The sequence below is a fragment of the Furipterus horrens genome, unplaced genomic scaffold (assembly GCF_987537825.1).
Source record: "Furipterus horrens unplaced genomic scaffold, mFurHor1.1.pri manual_scaffold_7, whole genome shotgun sequence".
NCBI lineage: Eukaryota > Metazoa > Chordata > Mammalia > Chiroptera > Furipteridae > Furipterus > Furipterus horrens.
This window is the reverse complement of record NW_028327177.1, coordinates 18091648-18117805: the sequence shown is the minus strand read 5'-3', so window position 1 is coordinate 18117805 and position 26158 is coordinate 18091648. Positions and strand designations below refer to the sequence as shown.

General features: G+C 34.8%; 1 protein-coding gene across 3 annotated transcripts in view; it reads right to left on the bottom strand.

Annotated features, from left to right (window-relative positions):
• The window catches only part of CSMD3 (CUB and Sushi multiple domains 3), a 908638-nt gene that overhangs the window by 460746 nt on the left and 421734 nt on the right, over nucleotides 1–26158 (bottom strand). For all 3 annotated transcript variants that reach the window (XM_090283433.1, XM_090283434.1, XM_090283435.1), the window contains one exon: nucleotides 20466–20587. In XM_090283433.1, coding sequence (XP_090139559.1) covers nucleotides 20466–20587 — 122 coding nt within the window. The remainder of the gene's footprint in view (nucleotides 1–20465; nucleotides 20588–26158) is intronic.

Below are 26158 nucleotides of genomic sequence, written 5' to 3'. Positions count from 1 at the left end.
CAAGAATAAGTAGCATCAGAAATACAATGTGAATTTTTCTCTTTATGGATATTCTTATAATACAGAGTTGACCAAATAGTCCTTTTCAATCTTTTTATCTTTGTATAATAGGAAAATAAATTTTAAATTAAAAAGATCATCATCAACATAATATGAATATTTTCTTTACATGTTTACTTGGTGGTAGGGATGAAATATTTAGTAGGGGAACAGGAAGAATATAATGTTTATTAGTAGAGAAAAAATGCCATATAGTTTGTCTCTTTTATTTGTTCCTAACCACTTGTTGAACAAAGAAAACTGCATTTAGCTCATAGGGCTGCTAAAAACAAAAAACAAAAACGAAGTGATAATAAAATATGTCCCTAAAATGTAAAAACAACATATAATTGTCCTGATTTTTTAACCAATTAAGCTTCTCTTTCAGCTTCCATTTGTAGCGTGGTAATTCCAAATAGCTTATACAGGCTCTTTATTGAGGACTATTTTAAACTTTGAAGCTACTAGGGCAGCCCATTAAGAATAATCTCATGCTTTTTACATTGGCTTTACAGCAGTGTGCAATCTGTAAACAGAATAAAACATTACATGCTTAATAGATCAATTTCTCATTAGGCTCTATAGATGGATTTCTTAGGGTATTTTGATAGAACCTGTTTCCAATCTTTGCATTGTTCACAAAGGATGATTTACAAGTATTTTATTTATTTATTTTTAGAGAGAGGCAAATGGATTTAGAAAGAGAGGGAGAAAAACATCAATGTGAGAGAGAAACATCAATCGCTTGCCTCTCATCTGTGCCCTGAATGGGGATGAACCACAACCCAAGCATGAGCTCTGACCAGGAATTGAACAGGCGGCTTTTGACTTTGCAGGCCAACCAAATAAGCCACATTGGGTAGGGTATTCACAGAAGATTTAAAGCCATGATTTCTAAATCATTATATTTTATGAAGTCATATGTAATTCACACCTGATTATAAACTTTGTTTCTGTTATCCATGAAATTTTAAAATTGGCAAATATTTAAATGTGTAAGTTATCAGGCTCATTACTACATGCGTTGCTTTATTTTAACAATAAAAGTATATATGTAGTATATATTTGTACATCAGTTTAGTCTATTAGCACCTGAATATCCTCCTTGTATTTGAGAAAATAGGAACATCCCAATATGAGCAGATGCAATATACCCCATCATTAATTGCATCCAGAGTACAGTCATGTGACCTAAGCTTCAGTCATTATACATTCCAGCAGAGGGTGGCAAAAGCAACAGAGACATCTAGTTTTAGGTGCAATAGTTGTTATAATACTGAAGTCCCAGAGCAGCATTGTCCAATAGAGAAAAACAAATCTTTTCAGGAGTCAGAACCAGAAGCTATGTCACACTATAACAAAGTAAGATCCTAGAAAGATGAAATTAGTTCTGCTACATTCCAGGCTAATCGAGGAATTCATTCCACTTCCTGAGAAGATTGTCTTTCTTCACCAATCTTGTCTAGCAGGATACAATACCACTCTAGAAACCAGTGTAATTGCAGTATTCTCTTCTGAGTGGGAGTTTTCTATGATGGTTATCACAATTTTTTTCTATCATTATATTATATAGGATGTGATGATAACCTGTCTTTTGGCCATAGTTTCTGGACAATGAAGAACTATTTTGGAAATCATGGAGAAGTCAGTGCAACACGTGGAGATTCTAGACCTGTATGTAGTAACTGGCTGCGATTTTGGGTTTCCTACACTAATGTAGATAGAAATTACGTTTTCTGTAAGCCTTTTACAAAGTTAATGCAGGCAGAAAAGATGTAGGTCTACGGAAATCTGATAATCCAAGGGGAGGATCATGGCAGAAGCAACTGATGGCCTTCTGAACAGCCCTCTTCCTCGTTCACCCCACACCTTCCTCTTCTTAACAGAGTGTTGCTTTTGCTCAGCTATGCATCTTACTCTGTTCATCCTCGCGCTTTAAGGATTGCTGACCTCGCACCGAGTACCACAGAATGGGTTCTAATGAGCCTATGCCAATTTCAGCAGTATCATGAGATTACCTGTTACTATGTGACCTAATTCTGATCAGTGGAAAGTGAGAAGCGATCCACTGCGGAGGCTTTGAGGAAAGAATTTCTTGGTCCTCAAATTAAATGCTAAGTGAAAGAAGTCAGAGAGAAAAGGACAAGAACTGTATGATTTTACTCACAGGCTGGATATAAAATATAAACCAACAAATAAAAAAAGAAAACAAACAAACAAACAAAAGAATCCAAATTCATACCAATGGACAACAAAATTGTGGTTACCTGAGGGGAGTGTGTGAGAGGGGAGAATGAAAAAGGTAAGGTGGGTCAAATACATAGTGATAAAAGAGGCTAGGCTTTGGGATGTGAACACACAATAACATTACATACATGTCATATTATACCTCAAATTTATATAATGATATCAACCATTGTTACGCCAATAAATTTAATTTAAAAATAAAGTAAGAAAAAAAGACAAACGATCTATCTGCTTGGAAGTGACTGTATCCGAATGCACTCACTGGTGCTATTGCAGTCATTTTTTAATATGTGGTTTGAGGACAAAGCCAATGCACGGGGATGCCCAGAGCCAAGAGTTAGACAATTTCACTGTGCACTGGAACCTCCACAGCTCTGGACAGTATGCTGTGCTAAATAACACATTTCCTTCTGATTCAAACAATTCGATTTATGGTTTCCCATACCAAAACCGAAAACATTCTAGTGGATAAATAGGCATGATTAATTCTCATTTTAAAGAAAGCCTTGCCCAAATAATTTGCCCAGATTTATTTGCTTAACACTGATGGAGCTAAAATCTATTTCAAATTTATCTGATGCCACATGCTTTGTACTTAAACATCACACTATTCTGTGTTTGTATAGTAAAGGTCTGCAATTTAGGAAATCTTTTCTGTCTGCCAAATATCTGATATATGTATAATAACTGGGTTCTTTGAGGTTGGAATTATGCCATTTGTGTTTAAATAGTGTTGGCAAGGGAAGATCATTTCTGAAATCTAATAACTAATAAAAGTATGTCAATTCCTTGGGGAAAAATACAGGAAGGATACATTTGGATGCATTGGTATAAACTATTTTATCATCCATGTTAAAGTCTGTATTATTATTATTATTTTGTTTCAAAACAAATCTGAAACCTATTAACATTTCTTAATGTTTCTCTAACACCTGACCCTGGCATCAGGCATCTGTACCAATCTATTTAGTACAGAATTCAAATATACCTTTGATGATGATGTTCAACTAAACAAATTACTGATGGTTTAATATCAATACCATGCTATTTGTATTAGTGGTATATAATGAGGTGGTAAAGGGCAGAAGCAAAGCCTAGGGTAGCAAGGCCCATCACTGCCATACAATGTTATATTATTTCATGGGAGTCTCTGATATCTAAAGAAGAGTATTTATAACTCATACTTCCTAAGATTGAAGCTGTGCTTGATATATAGTGGATCCTCAAGAAATGGCAGTTCTTACTAGCTAGGATAAATTAATCAGTATAAAATAGATGTTCATATCTGTGCACAATAAATCTTGAGGATACAGTCCTTTTGGGGGGCAGTGACTATATGATTAAAAAAGAAGAGTTCTTCCCCAAACTCTATGCTGCTGGAAATTTCTCTTTTCTGAAAGTAGATTTTTCTCCATTTTGTTCATTTTAGAATGTCAACAATTCACTCCAATATTAACAAGTATTTTTGCTACCAGATGAGAAAATGCAGTATATATCGTCTATATGAGTAAGTACAAAAACATACAAAGTTTAAGGAAAGTTTAGCTATGCAGTACCATGTCAGCTAATCAACTCAACATCTAATTAAAGCACTACCTTTTCACATACTTTCCAGAAACCTTAATGAGCACAATATAACATGGAGGCAGGATATAAACAAGGTTAATACAGCATTCTATATTAAGTTTTTTGGGACATGCACACACAGGGTTACATGGATCCAGAGATGAAAGCCACCTAACCCAACTGGAGAAAGAAGAAGGAAGGTTTCCTCAAGGATAAAATCCCCAAGCAGTTCCAAGGAAGTTGAAGCTGGGAACTGGGAAAGAATATTGTAGGGAAAGAACAAAAAATATGGCACAGTGGAAAGATGTATTCTTTTTGTTTCTGCATTCTAAACTGTTAGACAAGAAGTGATGAGAACAAAATATAAAGATGGAGTAGGAACCAAGTAACGTTAAGGATGTTAAATTCTCTATTGTAAGTAAAGAGCATCGAACGATGAGTTTTGAGCAAAGGGCTGACTGTGTTGAATTGTGCCTTTTACTTGCTTACTTTGGGAGCAGGAACAAGCTGGATTTGAAGGGAAGCAGGTCAGGGTAAAGGTCAAGAATTTAAATTTTGACTGTTGAACTAAGGATGCCAAACAGTGGACTCAATCACGTTGCCTTTACTCCAAATAAAAATGATTGTAATCATTTTTCTCTTTTTCTTTTTTCATATATATAAAAGCACTACTCAAAAGCTCACTAAAAACAAACAAAAAATCCAACAATTATGGCTTGCATGACTATTTTATCAAATTTTAAGTAAAAAGTCTAAGATAGAGCAGAATATGCAGTGCATTAGTTTAAAAAATCATATATTTCAGAATAATCCTAAAATTTGTCTGCTTTTGTAGGTGATATGTATTTCATATGCATATGGAAAACTAGTATTTAATAACTGTTTACTCAGTAATCATCTTAGTTTGCCTATTTTTGTAAAAAGAAATATACAAATGTAAATTTACATGAAATTTATGAAATAGTGTAAGATATAAAAAGCTTAAATATGACACATCCAAATCCAACATTCATTTATTTGAAAGTAATATCACTTGAAAGAAAGAATAAATCTCAGATTCTAGAAGAATTATGCACTATAGTAGCTTACTTGGACATTTTATTACAGAAGATCTATTCCAATACTCTAAACTAGACCATTCAAAAATGAGTTGTGCCAGCCTAGGCAATTCTCTAGGTTCATCCACTTTGCTGCCAGCATAGGTCAATGGCTTCAATTCTTTCAGGGGCTCACATTTTAGAGACAGGGGAAGAGGGGAGTCTGGAGACAACAGTAAGATATTGATGGAATAATAAGAACTTTCAGCTTTGCTTTATTTTTCTATGCCTTTTGTGTCTGTACACAGGTCTTCCCCTTCAGGGGACTGTGGGTATGTCGCAGTGACAGATTAAATGTGGCATTACAAATGTTTCACTGAAGGGAAGAAGCTACAAAAATAAAAAAATGCGCCAAATATTAAATCTATAGCACAATAGTACAAAAATGTAGGTTCTTCTCTGTCATTTATTTATGCTTAGCTACTGGATGATGAAATTTAAATTTCATAATACATATAATCGATCAACTTGAATTTAAAACTCCTGAAGAAAATGCTTAAGATAACGTTACTGGTTTTGGGAGGATTTTCATTACAAATTTGTATATGTTAGGTTGTACATATCCAAAACATTTTGAAAACAAATAAAAATGAAAATCATGAATATCAGTTTGTTAAGAAGAACCTTTTGAATGTTTCGTCCCTCATTAATAATTGGTCAGCTTAATCCAGGGTATCTATTTCTTTCTCCATTTATGCATCTATATCTATTTTTATATAGATAATCTTTAACTTGCAGCTTTCTTAAAAATGAGATTAGTTCAAAATGACTAAAGACACAGCTATGATAATGACAATCAGATACTATACACTTTTACATACAATGAATCATGTAGTGGGTTCTAATTCCCATCATCAGTTTATACTTATATTTCTCGTATAATAACAAAGCAGAAGAATGAAATATATTAGCTTTTCAATTCACAGTCTCTGCTCTGCTGTTAAGTTTATTTTGTTTATGCAGTTTCTTAAAGGGTAGTCATTGATTAATGGATCTTTATTACTTAATATCTATGGAAGACTTTGTTTACCCCCAAAAATATCTTTCTGAATAAGCATTTAGGTAGGAGTCCAAGAAGTTAAGATACAAGAGGATTTATTTGCCTCTGAATCCAGTTTGCCATATCTATCAAGACGGAAAGATTCCTAGATCATAAATAAATATTCTTTTGGGTGAGTGGTTAGGTTAAGAGTTGCGGGGATGGGTAAGAAAGGGAAAGGGATTAAGACGTGCAAATTGGAAGTTAAAAAAAACAGTCATAGGGTCCTGGCTGGTGTGACTCAGTGGATCCAGTGCCAGCCTGCAAGTCAATGGGTCACTGGTTCGATTCCCAGTCAGGGCACATGCCTGGGTTGCCAGTCAGGACTACATGCCTGGGTTGCAGGCCAGATCCCCAGTTGGGGGCACACAAGAGGCAACCACACATTGATGCTTCTCTCCTCTCTTTCTCTCTCCTTTCCCCTCTCTCTAAAAATGAATAAATAAAATATTTTAAAAATAAACAGTCACAGGGATATAAAGTACTGTATAGATAATACAGTCAATAATATTGCAATAACTATGTGTGGTGTCAGATGGGTACTACACTTATCAGAGTGATCACTTAGCAAGTTATATAAATTATTAATTGCTATGTTGTACACCTGAAACTAATATATGTCAACTGTAATTGAAAATAAAAAAAATTACTTTAAACATGACAGTTCTAAGCAGACATATTTTATTCTTTTTTTTTCTTTTATTTTCCTTTTATTTTTTGGTTTTTCAATTACAGTTGTCCCATTTTTCCCCCATTGCTCCCCCCCACCCAGCCCACCCCTTCTCCCGCAATCATATCCCTCCCCGTGACTTATTTTATTCTACCCAGAGTGTTTTCCTCAAGTTGTGACTGTTACTCTCTGTGTTTACCCATTTCTTTTCTTTTTAAGTAACTCATGGCAAGTTTCCTAAAGATAGGAAATTTGTCTTTTTTAATTTATAATCTATTATAGAATAAGCTTCCTTTTTAGTAAAAATGAAAAATCCCCTAGGTAAATTTGGGGATTTATTATATTGGTGTTCATCTGTCCAGTCTCCAGGTCTATGGAATCTTATATAGTCACTCTCTCGTGCTAGGGTTCATAACAGACTGAGAGCTTATAGAGAGGAGGTCCTAATACAGAAGGGGCACAGTTACTGCATCACATATCTGCGGAGTCTGCTCCCTCCCTTCTACCTTTTCTCCTGGTATCATAAAATGTGAGTGGTTATGCTGCTAGGTCAGCAGGAGTCTGAAAGGGATTAGACAAGTAAGTAATTCTGAGCAAACGGATTAGACAGATCGTACATATTGATGATATATTTCCTATGTGACTCTGGCTGTATGAGGTTAATCAGATCATCTATGTGACTCTCCCACGTTGGTTAGAGATCCCAGAAGAGCAAAGAGCTGAAGGGCAAATGCCAGGTACACAGGTACAATATTGCACTTCTCTTTCCTCACTACCTAGCTGCAGCTGTTGTTGAGGCAATGGGCAGCTGGAGCTAAAAACAATGTCCCAGAATGGTGACTGTGACTCTCACTAACTCCCAGGTTGTCATTAAGAACCTTCTGCTCAGCAGTGAAATATCTCAGGGATGAGAAGCAAACGCTCACAGCTGTCTCCAGTTCCTTTTTCAGGCTCCTAACAGAAGCTATTCTGACTTCTTAGAAGCATCTACTGATAGCTCTGATGACTAATTTCAGGAGGGAGTCTCCACAAGGATGGTCCAAGTTCTCAGACTTGTGAGATCACGTGATATCTGCACGGGAGAAAGTTGAACTCAAACAGTGGTGCCTCAGCACACCCGGGGAATGTGGTGGTGGTGCTACTAAGCGCAGTGGTAGAAGCAATATTTACTATTAATAGTAGTATTGTTAACATTTTTGAACATGTACTATATTCCAGGTTCTGTTCTAAGTGTATTGTGTATTATCTTATATAATCCTTTCTAAACCCTTCTGAGAAAGGCATCATTCTCTTTATTTTATGATGGAGAGAGAACAAAATCCCAGGTAAATTAAAGTGTTCGTTTTCTATGACTCATCATACCATTGTGCAATATGTATATGTGCATACACATAGGCAATGTTTATATTTTATATTATAATATGAGAAAATCTTAGCACTAGGATAGAAAATATAGAAAGAAAATAGAATAAATATTTCCTTTTTATTCTAAACTGTGTAACAGGTAGGTGGTGACTCATCTTCAGGAGGAAGTAAACTGTTGAAAGTCAATAGTTGTTAGGGAAAGTATTAAATTCTCATGTTATAAAAAAACTATGTTGCTTCAGTTTTCAAGATGTAAAGTGAAGCTACATTTAACTTTATTGAAATTGCAATCTAGGACACTGGTCATGTAATTATGGAATTAACAACATGCATACGATGAGTTTCTAAATATTATTTTAAGAATAAGGTAAGTATAATACTAAAATGAATATGTATTATTTGCAGAGAGATTTTGTTTTGCTTTTTATACTTCTTGTGCCAGCATTTAAAAACTGATAGTCATAAGCAAAAAACAAACAAATTTTAACAAGTTAGAAAGATAGAAATAAAAAGATAGCTGAAAATTGTACAATACTAGAAGCTATTTAAAATGTTATAAAATAATCAAACATAAGTCATGAATAAATTCAGTGTATTTTTACAGCCAGTGCAATGTCTTGCTCACAGTAAGTTATAAATATTTGAGAATCGTTTCACTAAAGCAAGAATATAAATGTTTTATAATTCATTATATTATCCTGTATAGGTGATTTTTATAATATGAAATCACATACAGTGTTTGCTTATACAGATAGAGCTTTTACAAGTTATCAATGCCAAATAATCGACATCAGATATTTGTTAAATATTTATTGAATGACAGACACTTTTCTAAACTCCAACTCATAACCGCCTCTTCCTTTCTCATTACTATGGAAGGACTCTCTCCATTCTATAACTCTTACTTGAGATTAATGATGTTTAGCAGGGCCGATCTTTTCAATTTGTAGATGTGACAAGTTAAGTATTTGGTTTAGTTTGGAGATGTTTTGATATCTCTTTTTCACAAATGATTCCTCTTTATCTATTTTACTGCCTTCTCTCTTTTTGCCTGTGTTTTTCACCATTAAAGATATTTTGATGCATAGATGAGCCGTTTGAGAAGATGGAAAGGTATGTTCTGCCTGAACAAAATAGTGTCTGAAAATTGGTTGAACAGGGTATCCACTGCATTTCCCTACACGAGCAATGAAGGAACACATCAATGGTTCTATTACCTTTGTCTGTATTAATAGAAATTCATTTAGTGTTCTTAGAACCTCCCATTTCTTAAACCACTAAAGGGTGTTTGCTGAACAGCCCCAGTGGTAACCAGGAAATGTTGAGGACCTCCTCTGGACATAAATGCGTTCCATAAATACTTCCTCTCTCCCCAAGTAGAAATATAATCTTTCAGTAGTAGGCATAGAGCGTGAAGGCATGAAATGAAAATGGTATGGAATTTTGGAATAATTAAATGATATTTAAATCTGTCTGCTGATAAAGGGTGTCATCTGTGAAGAAAAAGAGACAGAGTGGGACAAAGTCAAGATTTTTAAGCTTTCCCTTTTATATCTTAGCTAGTAATCCGTTCTCTGTCTCCTTTGCTGGGCAGAGTTTCCCATTTGAAGATGCAATCCCTTACACAGTCCTCTGCTCTCCAATCCCGTTGCCCTTCTCCTTCCCATCTGTGGCAGACAGAATAACAGCCTCCCAAAGATGACCATGCCTTAACCCAGGGAGCCTGTGAATAGGTACGTTACATGTCAAAGTGGCCTGCAGATGTGATTAAGGTTAATGACTTTACGATGAACAATTTAGCCTCCATTTCCCAGGGGGTCCCAATCCAATCTCACAGTCCTTTAAAGAAGAAAAGAAGGGCAGGAGATGGTGCCAGAGAAATGTGACTCTAGAAGCACTGGACCTGGACCTGAAGATAGAGGAAGGGGGCTGGAATGACACTCAGCTGAGAGCCTCAAAAGAAAACAGAGGGCCTTGGTCCTACAACCACAAAGAATTACATTCTGCAAACAGCATTAATAATAGGAAATACTCTTCCCTAGCGCCCCAGAAAGGAACACAGACTCCTGAGACCTGGATTTTACTGAAGTGAGACCTGTGCTGAACTTGTAGCCACAGAACTATAAATTAAGGAATGTGTTGTTTTAAGCCAAGTTCAAGATAATTTGTTACAGCAATAGAACCATCACCATCATAATGCCATCCAACCACCACAACTTTTACAGTCTTTAGTGGGGCCACTGACCCGCCAAATTTATACAAGTCACTTAAGTTCTCTAAATGTGTTTCTGCATATACATTGAACACAATAACAGCAACTTCTTCATATAGTTAATAAGAGGATTAAGTGAGATGATATATTAAAAGAGCTTATAATAGTTCCTGACATGTACTTAATCATGTTCATTTTAATGTATTAATATTAATAATATTCAAAAATGCAGTATTAATGATAATAATACTGTTGTTTTCCTAATGTCTGTCTTCTTACTAGGTGGTTCTTAAGCAGGAATATTCCTTATTTACACAGCAATGTTGGACTGAATCTGTGTAACAGGGTTTGTAAAACCTTCCCCAAACATCCTGCTACCCCTGTCTTCATGGTAGTAGGGTTTCTACCTGGTGCCAAGTTACCCTAAATAAAGATTATGTTTTCCATCTCTCTTGCAGCTGAGTATGACAATGTTTCTAAGTTATGGTATAAGTAACTATATAACTTAATAAGTAAGTAGATATATAGGTTTGTAGCAGATTGCATAAATCTTTCTTAAAAAATAGCTTGCATTTTCCCTTTGCCCTCCTTCTCTTTTACTGCCTCCCTCAATTTGCTGTCTGGAATGTGTGAGACACAATGCTGTCACCTGAATCACAACACTGGGCCCTGAGGGCAAGGGATCCTCCCTGGGAATGGCAGAATAGTGAGCTAGCCTGTGTCTTTGAGGAATTCCAATGGCAGAGCTGCCCTAGGTCTTGAGCCACATTTTGTTTAACTCACTCTTGTACTGGGGTTTCCCTGTCGCTGACGGCCAGACCTAATCCTAAATGGTAAACGTGTGCATCCTGGTGCTTTTAATTAAATATTTCTTTGTCTAATTTCTCATTTTCCTCTCCTAAGCCAGCTTCCCCAAATTGTATTTGGCTGTTTAAAGTTTACCAACTGCCACCATTTGTGTGAATTACTTAATATTTACATCTAATTGCCATGTACCACAGCTTTGATTATACACACACACACACACACACACACACACACATACGCATATATGCATATATATAATGATATATATAATTTTAGATATATGTTATATATAAATTATATATATATATATATAATTTTAAAACAATTACAATATTGAAATTAAGGTGATATGAGCACCAAAGTTAGTAGTGGGAGGAGTAGTGAAAAGAAAACTAAAAACACTCTTTTTGCATACTTTATCTCTTTTCTTTTTTTTTCTTGTAAGGATCAAAGAAGTTCCCAGAAAAAACTAATAAATATGCAAATAAACCAGTGATATTTTTACATGGGGACATTTAATCACTTCTTTTAATATTTATTTGAAAACTCCTACATGAAAGCTATAGTACTAAATGTCAAGGAGGCAAAGATTCAAGCATGGTTTTTGTCCTTAAAGGTTAAACTAAGGAAAACAAAAGAGTAAACAGATAATCACAATATAACACGAAGATTGCTGAGCAAGTAGGCAGAATAGGACCCTAAGCAAACCTAAGAAGAGAGGAAAGGGCTCCACACAAAAGTAAAGCACAAACTGAATCCTAGAACATGGTCAAGGTCCTAGAATGTAACCAGAGACATGATTTAAAGAGGTGCAGAGACTGGGGAAGTACATTCCTCAAAGAGGGAGAAGCATGTCCTCCAAACTAGAGGGCTCCGTATGTCCCGGCAGGAAGCGGCATGTTGGGCTATGAGCTTGGAAAGGGGGGAGTAGTTCGGGTTGCCAGTGGATTCATCCGTGAAGCTAAGTGGATATAGTTAAATATTTTATCAAGGAAGAAAGTATTTCATCTTAGAATAAAATGTCACACTGGATTTGCCAATAGTCTTAGGGTAAACAGTAAAATGAGTTGAAGCTTCATTCTTTGAAAAGCTGGTTGATAATCCAAAGGTGAAATAATGTAAACCCAGAAGAGTTAAGCAACTTAGGGGCATATTAATGAGCTATATTGAATTCATCAGACTTTGTATTTAGATACGTGAAGGAAGAAAAATATACAATGAACATGCTTGACTTCAGAATATTGAGGAGCATAAATTTTAATGACATGGCAAAGGAAGATGAGCACTGGGAAAAGACTGAGAACATTTAGGAAATCAGAACATAAACAAGGCAGAGGAAGAGAAAGCTTCCAAAAGCAGAAAATAATCATCAATGTCAGTAACCATCTACCTATATCTATCATTTTCCTTTTATTCATTTTTATTGTTTAAACTATATTTTAAAATATAACATTTATTACTGAATTTTAAGACAGATATTTCGTTAGCATAAAAGATAGAAAAATAACTCTGTTCCTCCAACCAGGGATAATCCTTTTAACATTATGAAATAGTTCTTTTTTTATTTTTTCTTTGCTAATACTTGTTTATTTTTAGATGGCTACTCAATTTGCCCACCTAAAGTTATTCATTTGAAATGAATTATTTCAATCGGATATATCACTTTGACGAGAGGACAGGTCCCATGATCAGGTGCTGGGAAGAATCAAGAAGTGCCTTAGACACAGGTGTGAGTGAGTGACAGGAGGGGAAGTGAAGGTCAGGTCCTTTGACAGTCCCCTACACCCATGGCTGAGGTGTCCTATAAATGGCAATCGCAGCCACTCTGCCTGGCTTGGGGAACTTCTAGTCTGTTTCCCTGATTTCTGACCTGTTGATTTATACCAATATCTGCACTTTGCTTTTAAGCTTTATTTGAATTATTTCTTGATAAGTCTTGGTAAGCCCAAATGGTTTTGAGTTCAGTTTATCTCTGAATTGCTGCCTCAGGTTAGCTCCCTCTTGTTCCTACTCAACTGTAGCAGACACTATCAGTACTCCATCCAGATGTCCTTGGATGCTTCTCATCTGTTCTGTTATCTGTTTGCTATCTTCCACATTCATTTGCCTCTAAGTCTTCTGAGGCTGCCTTTGAGTTATGCGAACAGCTTTGTCCACACCTGAGTGCTGGCTGAAGAACCTGCCTAACCCTTAGCCCATGATTATGGCATGCAGAAGTGAGACACCCTAGCTCCCTTGCTCTGAGGTGGGAATAAACTTTCAGATATAATTCACACTGCATGGAATCAGGGTGAACCTTGGATTTTGCCTGAATTTACACTCTTGCTTAACCACTTATTTTCTGTCTTGTTTCCTCCACCTCCTTAATAGTTTTCTGGGCACACTTTCTTAATAAATTGCTTGCATACAATCCTTGTCTTAGGTGTGCTTTCTGCAGAAAAGACAGCTACAGTCTGCAGAAGTAACAGTCTCCGTGCCTGGCTAAGGTCTCGGACCTGGCATGGAAGCTTGGCATGGGTCCCCAGACTCCAGCTATTTGGCATGTAGAACTAGGGCCAAAAGTGGTAAGGCTAAATTAAGTGGTGAAAGGCTAGCTGCAGTGATGGAAGAGTGACAATATGGAAAGGCATCTAGTAATAGTGTTATGGTGGATATAGAGTGTATTCTGACGCCTGCAGAGTTCATGGGGAGGGGCACTGAGTGGTGATTCTATGGGTCTAAATACAAACCATGGGCTTTAATGTTGTATTAAATATATGAAATGAAACATTTAAAATTGTCATAGTATAAGATGGACCTTCACTCCTTCTTTAAAAAATAATAGAATGAAAGACCCTCCTAGAAAGGGATATCAATTTGGAAAAGGTCGTCCCTATTTACCTGCACTTTCATATGAGACAGGTGTCCATGAAAAGGTCAGGGAGAAACTCCCATCTATCATGTCACTTCAACAGAAACCAAAACTGTGTCAGGATAATCTGAAATATTATAGTGAAATTTTATCAGAACTATATGAAAAAGCCAGTAACTTTGTTATGATTACTCTAGAGAAAATAATATACAGGTATACATATCATTTACTATAATGTAAATATAGTTAACATGTATTTATAAAGCAGTATAAATGGCAAAAAAAAAAAACACCTTTTATCCACTGTGCAATAATTTTGCACTATGCTGGATCTAATCCCTAATAATTTCTCACATAGCTCATATTTGCTTATTATTATCTATTATTTAAACAACAAATGTTAACTGAGCACCCAGTGTAGCTAGGTACTATTTTTACACTTGAACATCCTTAATTATTCAAGATATCTTAACCTGTGTGTTATTCTCTATTTGATATGTCTTCCACTGAAAATAATCTTTGGAATAAGAGGTGGTATAAATAATAGGCATATATAATACTTTAAATTTGCAAGATAATTTCCAGTATATAAAGTGTTATTTAGTTTATTAACTTGTGTGAACGATATGGCAGGGAGAGATGATTATTCCTGCTTTAAATATGAGGACACTTGAGACTCAGAGAGGCGAAATAATCTGCACATTTGACTCTTATATCAAAACCCTGTCCATCCATTATTCGATACAGAATAATAAGGAAGTTATTTATAAATAGATCGGGAAGGTCCAAAGAGGGTTCTTAAATATATAAACTTAAAAAGCTTACCAGCCCCTGATCACCTTCACTGATGTACCCAGGTTATAGCAAACAACATCCTCAGTATTGTAAGGTGCTAATGTGAGCCAGATTTTGAAAAAAACAAAATTCATAGTCTTGGACCACAAAAAATATTGTGCTTTTGTCTAGTGTTACTCAACATTAACAACAACAACAACAACAAAAAACAACCTACAAAGCACAGTCAATTCTTATTCTTCTCATGACCAATTTTACTTCTTCTGATACCTAAGACTTCTGCTAAATTAGTGAGAGTTTTAATCTAAGCTGAAGTTGATCTCATGTGTCTGTCTTTACTCTCTCTGAATTATATTCTCCTATGCTCAGTTAATTTAATCTTTCATTACTCTTAATGGCTTATATTTTCTCAGTTGTGAGATCTACTGACATCCTTGAAACATCAACATTGCCCTTCTAACAATCATTCAATATGGATACAGGTGAGAAGAAGGAATGGTCAAAAATTCATAAAGGATTTGGTTTCACAAATTTTTCATCTTGGTTCTGCATATTACATTAAAGAATTATTTAATTAAAAACTATTTAAATTTACCATTAATTTATATATTTATATTTGAATAACCACTTATACAAATATATCTTGTAATTTTCAATACCAATAATATATACTTATATTTGAAAAAATGCAAATACACTTGAGGTATTCATTCTGTAATTCTTCCATGGAAATTTGGATCTTGGGGTAGAAATGGGTGGTGTTCAATCACATAAATGTAACATTAAAAAATACACATAAAATATATATAAACCCTACTCATTAACCCTACTCATTCATCTTTACAAGCTGTTCATACCCTATTTATCATAACTTTGACTTTCCTTCTAAGAATTAATTTGTGATATTATTCTGTCTTGTGACTTCAAATAACATCTATACATTAACAGCTTGCAAATTTGGGTTCCAGTTTTTCAAAGTCCTTACTACAAACTCTTAGATTCTGTAATACTGTGTTTTCTATTTTCTTCCTCTAGCTCTAAAGATGATGTCCACCAATATGCTTATTGTTTACATATTAATTTTGTTATTTCCAAATTATAACACCTGCATAAAAATCCTCCAACCCTTCAATGTGTTTTAAATAAGTAATGTAGATTATATTTTCCTGACTAGACCTTGACTGATATATCCTTTGGTATCAAGAAGAGCCCAAGAAACAGACTCTCAAACATGGGATTTTGGAAAGTGTTTTCTTATTTTCTTGGTTTTAACATAGGAGGGCTCTTGGTATGTAGAAAATGGCATAACTATTATTTAATATATTACTTGTGATTGGAATGAAACACTTAATGAAGGCAAGGTTTGAGGGGGGGGGGAAGAGGCAAGTGGTAGTCGCAAGGATGACTATCATAACCAAAACTATAAGGACTATGGAGGCAGATGACCATTAATGACATTACTGGAGTCAGAAAAAAATAAATTATAGCACAGAAAAGACCTTCTCTGATGACCCTGTGCCACTGGGCAGATATAGCTGAAAATCATACCCATAATTTAATTATGCATGTTGCATAATTATAATGCATGATGAACTAATAGACTCAGTTTTTCATGTGAAAATTAGAATATTCATTGAGGACTGTGATCCCATAATTTGAAATAGACACACTTGGATGCGTCAGAATAAAGTTGAGAATCTTAGGACCCCAAGTCTTTCAGATTCACTATGCCCATGGGACCATCCCTACTTCTCTTTGCTTGAAACCCCTATAAAAACTTCATTTAAGGAAATTCCCCTGAAATGGGACATTTATTCCCCCAAGAGCCACCACCATCACCTCTCATGTTCCCTGGGGCAGAGCGGGCAAACCCTCCATTGTGACGGCAGTGTCCAGGATTTCCCCTGTACAATATGGTAGCCACTGGCAACATGTGGCCATAGAGCACTTGAAGTATGACTTCTCTGAATAGAGATGCCACTTAAATGTTTAACATGCTTTGGATTTCAAAGATTTTGAATAAAAAAACGATGGTGCATTACTGTATTAATAATTTTATGCTTATTGAATGTTAAGATTATAATATTGAGCTTAAAAATATAATCCTAAAATGAATTTCATCTTTTAAAAATGTAACTACTAGAAAATTTAAAATTATGTATGTGTCTCACATTATATTTATTTTGGACAGTGTTGGTCTAGAAAGCCTTCAAGCAACTTCACACACATAGATCAAATAATTTTGAAAACTGCTTTCTTCTACAATTTTAAGTAGCCATATATGCATATATATATATATATATATATATGCATCTAAATGTGAGTAGATGCAAAGAATGGCATTTCTATTATACTCTAATTTTACAAATATTAAAATATAGCTTCTTCAAAATCTTGCATTGCTAGTTCATTTAATATCTAGAATTTTTCCACCATATGTTAAAACTGAAAAACCTAAAAAATAAATCAAACAAATCAAAATTCTTTTGTGTTCAAAAAGTTAAACTTTGCATTTCAATTCAAGTCAGTATACAATATACTTCTATGTATTGTTAATTTTAGTTCCAATGTAGATAGAGATACAAATAGATGGATTAAAAATAGGTGTATAGTTGGAGGAAAGATAGATAGATGGATAAATGCATAGATAGATGCATAGATAAAGAGGTGGTCCATTCAATAAGTTTGTTGATGGGCTAAAATAAGGTTATCTCCTTAAAATATATCTTAGTGAATCTATTTTTAGCTTTGTCCTCAAAGACTTCTACTGAGGAGCTATGCATATGGAATTACTCTTAATCTCCAGAGTTTTATTTACATGCAGGTAAAGTAACAGATTAGTATTTCAGGAGGAAAAACAATACATGCCTTTCTTTTGACACCGTGAAAGACAGTCATAAAGGGAGAGTAATGAAAGAGAACAAACAGACTGAAGAGCGTCATCAGGCAGGATGCTAGGAACTGGAGTATCTGCAGATGGTGCCCAAGACCCTCAAGTGCATCTAGGGACTTGCTTTTGTTTCCCAAGGGTACATATACGTCAGATTAGAGACAAATGCACTAGACCACCTATACTGAGGAAGATTATCCTCATGAAAATTAAGAAAATGTTCAAGGCAGAATGTTATTTATTCCATACGTGGATCTAATGTTAAATGCATATCTTAATGCAAGAAGAGCAATTAATTCTATGATCAGGTTATTTAAAATGTCAACTCTAATATTTTAATTTCCTGTTATGAAGAAATTCTCAATTGCATTCAATACTGAAATGCTACAATTAAAGGAAACGTTCCCTTACAGTGGTTTGTGGAAGGGGCTAAAGAAGTAACCTTAATATTATGTATTACTACTATAAGATTGAAATGCTCAGTCATTGCATTTTATTTTTAGTAAGCTGTATGGCAATGTTAATATACTGATCAGTAAAAATGACTATAATTTAAAGTTTAATATTTTAGTATGAAACACGGTGACCTATAAATTATTCAGCCACATAATATGGAAGAAAATAGTTTCTAGTAATGCTTTTCTGCATTAATACATAAGCTAAATCTAACAAATAACTGAAGAGAAGAAACATATTTCTTGACAAGATGGCAAAATTTGGCAATAATAATTAATACCGTTTAAAGGGATGGTCCTATTTTGAGTCAGACATTTCACATTTTCTTATCTAATCAGTAAAACAACTTTATGATATCATATTATTATAGCGAAAAGATTAAAAAACCAACTGTGGCTCAGAGGACTTAAGGATCATGCCTGCCTAAAACTGTATCATTTGTTAAGAGTACAGCGCAGGTTGGTTTGAAACTAGTTCCATCCAGTTTCATTCAGTTTCAAATCCCAGAGGTTTTTTTTTTTGTTGTTGTTCTTTCTTTCCTTCCTTCCTTCCTTCCTTCCTTCCTTCCTTCCTTCCTTCCTTCCTTATTTCCTCTCTTTCTTTCTTTCTTTCTTTCTTTCTTTTTCTTCCTTTCTTCCTTCCCTATCATATAGTTTTATTGAATATTTAGAACACCATTACTTTTCAAGTTATTAAATGTACAGAAAAATGTGAGCCATCATTTTTGAGGAAAATTATATATATTGAGGGATTAAGAATGATGTTTAATTGGGGTTTATACCAACCAGGAGAGCTGTGTGCCTATGGTTCATGCCAGCAATGGCCTTCCAAAAACAAGTTTCTAATGTGGTGATATAAGTAAACAAAACTTTAAACAGGATTTTTAAAACTATGTGTTATAACTTGTTAGTGCATGATGAAAATGACTTAATGAGGCATGGTGAATCTTTTAAAGATAAATAGAGTACAATACAGTAGAATAGAAATAGCGAAGTATACTTTTGTTGTAAGAGAAGATATTTTGTGTTGCTACGTGTCAGTATGTGTGTGTGTGTGTGTGTATGTGTGAATGATGTGGAACACAGTAACACAATGTAACTCTAACTGTGGGTCATAGTTAAAAATGCTTGAAAACCAATTTCTGTAGATTGTCTTAAAATAGACGAAAACCAACAGATTAAAACTTAAGGTCCTCGGTCAGCTATTTGATAAAAGTAGCAAAGAAGTAAAAGTAATTATGTCCGCCTTAGAGAATAAATTAGATTTTTTAAGGAAGAGAAGGGGGAGATAAAAGTTTGGCAGATTAGGTAAGATAAACAAGGAGACATGTGACAACCTCTGAAACTTCAGAGAGCTCAGTAATGAGAACAAATTAAACTTAACAGAGCAGATATCTTATAGAACAGAAAATAATTACCACTTTTTGATGACAATTATAGGTAATTACCATGGCACAAAACATGTTTCTATCCCCATGCAAGGTTAATACAATGTTTGCTCTGTACTTTACAATGAACTCACTTCATGCTTATCTTCATGTGAGATTTGACCTTGTAAAGAGCACATACGTCATAAAGAACACAGTCAGACTGTTGCTATTTATGTAATCTTAGACAAGTTAATGCAGGAATAAAACTATTTCATGGGGGGAAGCTTAAATTAATTCATAAAGAGTGTTGCAAGTTTTACCTGGCATGTTGCTAAGTGTTCAATAAACTTGAGTTTATTTTTCAAGTACTTCATGAATTTTTATTTGCTCAACAATCCATAATGTGCACAGATACTGCAATCAATACATAAATATTTGTTGAATTGAACTGAACGGATGACACAGGTTGGGTGGTTAAAATGATTTCCTCTATATATTCTTACAAGGAAAAGCAGGGGAGAGCAGGAGAGGAAAACGAGCTAATTTTTCAATTGCTCTTACACTCATTCAGAATTATAATTTTGTTTCAAGTATTGTAGCACATACATATTCAGGTGTATTACTCACTTTAGTGAAAGAGAAGGACAACCCAGCCTTTTCAAATGTTATATTATGAATCTTCCACTAGTGAAGAGCACATTGAAATAAATTATTCATAACAAAGAATAGCTGTGTGACATATGGCAGTACAGAAAGACTGAAAGTCAGCTATGTTTGAAAACATGATATATCCAAATAACATGTCAAGCAATAAAGGTAAGAAGTGAAAAGCCATTATGCATGACTTCTTTAAAAAAGAAAAAAATACACTTACAATTATCAAACACATGTCTCAGAAAGCATTCATTAAATATTAATATGCTCGTTTATGTTCTGTATAATAAATAGGAAACCTTGCAGAAATCATATTTTCAATAGGAATTTCCTTTACAGCACTTTGCTCACACTCTCTCTGCCTGTGGCTCTCCGGTCCTGCTTTTCCACCCCAGACGATGCCCTCACCTTATTTGTATTCACCGCCGTGATGACCCAGACGCACTGGGCGTTGCTGTCATACTGGAACGGAAAGTTGGGAGACGTAAAGGTTCCGCTTGGTCCTTGAAGATTAGAACCGCACGTCTTCACTAAAAGAGAAATTGCATTTTAAGTGATGAGCATATACCATAGGCAGAATCCTAGCAATGAAATAACTTGCAAATAGACTTTTAATGCAAAATTGCACAATTACAACCACATCGAACTATATATTATGGCTTAGTAACATTCACATATCAAAATGGGTGTTTTTATTTATTTATTTTTTTACACACTAAAGTTCACAGGCTCAATATTTTCAACAGCTGAAAACGAATGATGAATAAAATGTTCGCTGACTGTAAGTAGGTTACATTAATTAGAGAAAGGCATATTTATCCATTATTGTGTTAACAAAAATCTACAAAGACAACACAAAACAAACAAACAAAAAAAGCTTTAGATTGATTTAGCAATCAAAAGGAGAGTGTTTTCCGTTAACTGCCCTAGGACACATAATAGCATAATTGAGGCATCGATATTAAAAGTGCTCTTTCTGTTCGTATAACTGTGAATTAAAGCTCTGACTGTGCAAAGAGCTGCACGGAAATAATTTAAATCCCCACCAAAGCTAAATGTGCTAATACTTCCTCTAACCCTTCTTCCTTCCACTTAACAAAAGGGCTTGTGACCGCTCTGCATCTGCCTCAGCTTGATTGTTCCCCCTTGGGCTTCTAGCTTGTGATTTAAGTGGTTACTTTTAATTTTCTCTTGCTTGTGTCTGATTTCCATATTTTAAATAATAAGACTTATTTTTAATAAGAAATAATAATCAGTGTATTTTCTTCCTTTCACATGCATCACCAGTCTTTCCTTTTCTATTTACTGCCTGACATCTTGTGAGTCCTGTGTGCTCACTACTTCGTTTTCTTCTTTTCCATTCACTCTGGTGTGTTTTGGTTTGGTTTGGTTTCCAGTTCTGCTGGTATAAATAGTCCCGCACTTTGGCTGATTTTAAGCTACCAAAGGCTTATCAAGGCCTCAGAGATTTTGAATATTTCACAACTGGCTCTTTTTTTCCCCCCAGCTCTATTGATTATAATTGACATGTAGTACCGTGTAGGTTTAAGGTGTACACATGTTTTGATACATATATATTGCAGAATAATAAAGTTAGTTCACATCCCCATCATGTCACATGATTACTATTTATGTATATATTTGTGTGGTGAAAATATTTAGGATATTTTATTCTCTCTTAGCAATATATCTATACAGTATTATTAACTACAGTCACCATACTGTACATTAGATCACCAGATGTTATTCATCTTATAACTGGAAATTGATTGTCTTTGAACAACATCTCATCATTTCTCCTAACACCCCCGTTCCACCTCTGGCAATTCATAATCTCTGTTTTGATCAGTTTCCCTTTTTCTTTACTTTTATATTTTCCTTTTATGTAATTTTTACTGAGATATGATTTGCATACCATAAAATTCACCCTTTAAAATGTATAACTGATTTTCCAGTAAAGTCACAAAGCTGTATAGCCTTTACCACTACCTAATTCCAGAACATTGTCCTTCTCCCCCTGACCCATAACCTCCTCCACCTTCCCACCCCCCACCCCCCACCCCCGGCAATCACCACACTTCTGTTTGTGTTCATAAATTTCTATCTCTTTTTTCTATTTTTGGCAAAATCCTTCCACCCCGTCCTCCCCCAAAAGCTGTCAGCCTGTTTTCTGTCTGTGAGTCTGTCTCTACTGTGCTTGTTAGTTCACTTTGTTCATTAGAGTTCACATATGAGTGAGATCATATGGTATTTGTCTTTCTCTGACTGGCTTATTCCACTTAGCATAATGCTCTCCAGGTCCATCCCTGATGTCCCAAATGGTAAGTTTTTTTTTCTTTTTTAGATTTCACATATAAGTGAGATCATTACACACAACTTCTTATTGCCATCCTTGCTCACTACTCCATTTTTTTTCTCTCCCATTCACTTTTGAACACATTTCAGTTTTTCTTCTCCCATTACAGTGTTGAAATGGCATCCTCAACACCAACAATGATCACCTAATTCCTAAATCTAATAATAGCTTCCCCTTTTTTTCTCCATATACTGGATCACCAGCAGCAATGGAAAACATTGCTAAACTTGAAATTTCTCTGTCTTCCCTTTCACAACCCTGAAACTCTCTTGATTTTTGGCCTATTTGTTTAAAACAATTATGTTCCATACCCTGTGTCCTGGTTCTGTTTTTTTCATCTGACCCTTAAATAGCATAATTATAAATTGATTTAATGCCCTCTTTTCTCTTTTTTCAATGATATCTATGAATAGTTAATCTAATTCACTTCTACATGGGTAACTTCTGTGTTGATAACTCTCAAATCTACATAAAAATTTTTGCCATCTCTATTGATTTCTAGAGTAATTTTCTGTTTGCTAGACATTCCATGAAACGTTTTAAAGATGCTTTTAATTAAGCCATTCTGATCTAATCTCTCTACCTCTCTCCCATAAATACATAAGCACTCCCAAAGACCTACATATTCCTCTTCTGAATCATCTTGTTTTCCTTCTTTTCTTCGCTTCCTGACACCCATTGCTTCATCATCATCTTTTTCCTGAACTAGAAATAGCTACTTAACTCCTTCTTCTACATACTCCATTTTCTCTGTTTTATCTTCATTAGTGTTACTATATATTTTTTCTAAAATACATATTTGATTATTTTAATTAATGGCATAAAATCTTTATCTCCTGTTTCCAATAGGATAAATTAAGTCTGGTTAATATAGAATATAAAATGATTCATGCAAGGACCTAGATTGCTTTTCTCCAGTGCAATTTCCTGCCACTTTCTACAGCCATATACTCAACTTCTGCCAGAAAAGATTTCTTGTTTTCCCTTAAATGGAGTATACCTTTTATAATTTTCTGCTTTTGCTATGATGTTCTCAGAGTCTAAAATGTGATCCCTTCTTGCATTTGCCTGCAAAAATGTTATTCTTTTAAATAAAGCCACGCTGATGCACCACTTCTTTATATAGAAAGCGTTCCCATTTTTTCCACTCAGGGTTCTGGGATGGGTCACAGTACTCACAGCACATTACTTGAACAACACGCCTATAAAAGTGTTTAGATGCTAGTGATTGGAGAGAAAATGTAGTTGTAAATATTTTAAGAACTTATAACAACAAAAATTTCATAGTAATTAAATGGCTGGTTTGAAGTTGGTACAATAGAAAGAGCTTTCTGGTGGGACAGACTGCTTCTTTGAGTAGCGCTTACTACTTGAGATTTCGCTGGCATGCTTTGTTTTCTAAAAAGGATACACACTTACAGTCTTTTGTGGACAAGGCCTCGCCTAGCATCTTTGTTCATTAACTCCTAGCTAATTTTTGCAGATTTTATGTATCTATGATTATCTTAACTCTTAGAAGTTGTTATTGTAAAATATAGTGTATGTTGTATCAACATATTCCTGTTGTTTCCTTGGGTCAGCTACATATAGTTAACTCTGCTTTGAAAAAATGCCTGAGATTAAGGTTACATTGTTGTGTGGCTTGTTAACGTGAAGGGAAGTTGGTGAAATGGTGTATGTACAGAGCTCTTCATACTCTGCAACTTTTCTGTGAGTCCAAAATTATTTCAAAATAAAAAGTTTAACTAAAAAAAAAAGAATAAGGGTAAGTACATTGAAATATGTTTTGGTTCAACTGTAAACTTTGGAGGTTTAGATTTATGTTGGATATAACATTTCAACAACACAAGTAAGACAAGCTAAAATTTATATTTTGATTGAGTAATAAAGTTACAATTCACAGTTTAAATATTCTTTTTTTTTTTTTTTCACGAGATATACCAGCTGAGGCCTGTCTGCAGTGACCTCTAGGTCTATTGTGCCTTAAAGTACCTCTTTCATGCTCTCCTCCCAGAATCTTTACGAAGTTTTTAATAATATTGAGGGACTTTTGTGATCCTCTTCCAACATACTATCAAGATTTGAAAAACCCATACAGCTCCTTCTACTCTCTTGTAATTCCTTAAACACACTGAGAAAATTCCCACTTTAAGACCTGAGCATTTGATGGTTCCCTTATCATTTTGTATAGTTTTCTGCTCAAATGTTTTTCAATAAAGGTTCTGTTCTGATTAATCTACCTGAAGTTTAGATTTTAAGTATCACCTTCATACATACACATACACAGACATCTATCTTTATATGCAAGTATATACACACATATATGTATACGAGTATATGCACACAGTGCTTATTATCCCTTCTCCTTATTTTAGAATGACAGCTTCATGAGGCAAGGACTTGGTTTTGTCCACTGTGGTGTTTCAAGTGCCTAGAACAGTGCCAGGTACATGGTATATAATAAATAGATAACTGGATAAATAAACACATTATTAAAATAATGAGAACACAACGGAGGTTTTTTTGTTTATTTGTTTTTGGTTTGTACCATTCTTCCTCGTCCCCCATCCCTGCCTTTTGGATGCAATGGAAATTCAAGCTACCACCCTTAGGTGAATATTCTTATCCATATGGATTCACAAACATTTATGTGAACAACTGAGTCCCATTGTCTTCTTCTCTGAAGCTGCTTTAAAAATGTTGAAATATTTTTAGTAAGAAACATTTTTTTTTGTTATATCTATGTCTTTTATAGTAGATGAAGGCCAAATAGCTTTATAGTTTGTGTATCTTCAGCTGTCCCTACAACTTATCTTACTTGGTGTTTACGCTTAAGCAAATCCAAACCATCCGGATCTCAGTTCTTTCACTTATAAACTTAGACAATCAGGCTGTATCGCTCTCTGATAGCTATAAAATGATTATATGATTATATTATGCAGTTATCTATATGCTCTTTTAAAAATATTAATTTTATTCTTATTCTATTACACTTGTCCTAAGTTTTCCCCTGTGGCTCTCCACTGCCCCTACCCCCCATTCCACAGTCAATCCCCACCCCGTTGTCCATGCCCATGGGTCATTTGTACTAGTTCATTGATTAGACCCTTCCCCTTCTTTCCCCCCTTCTTCTCCTCCTCCCCTCTGGTCACTATCAGTCTGTTCCTTGTTTCCATGCCTCTGGTTCTATTTTGCTCATTTGTTTGTTTTGCATTAGATTCCAGTATTAGGCGACATCCTGTGATATTTGTCTTTCACCACCTGGCTTATGTCACTAAGTATAATGCTCTCCAGTTCCAGCAATGCTGTCATGAAAGGTAGGAGTTCCTTCTTTCTTTCTGCTGCCTAGTATTCTGTTGCGCAAATGTACCACAGACCACAGTTTTTAGAATGGTTTCTCCCAATGGGCGCAATGAAGATAACAGAGACTGGAAGTTATATTTTTGTCCAATGATGCTTTTAATGTCTCAGAGAAATAGCCTTACTGTTATTAAACTGATCTGATGACATATGAAACATGGAAAATGATGGATCCACTAAAAATCAACTTGAATTCAGTTGCATTTATACTATTCCTTTTTTTATCACCTATGAGTTGGGGAACATTATGATCTTACCCTTAGCAAAAGTATTTGCATTTCTATCTTTCAATATTCACAGTTACTCTGTCATTAGAGAGAGACAAGGATAAAAAGTAATAGTGTTAACTACCACTAGTGTTAAATTATGTCTAAGAGTAACTGGC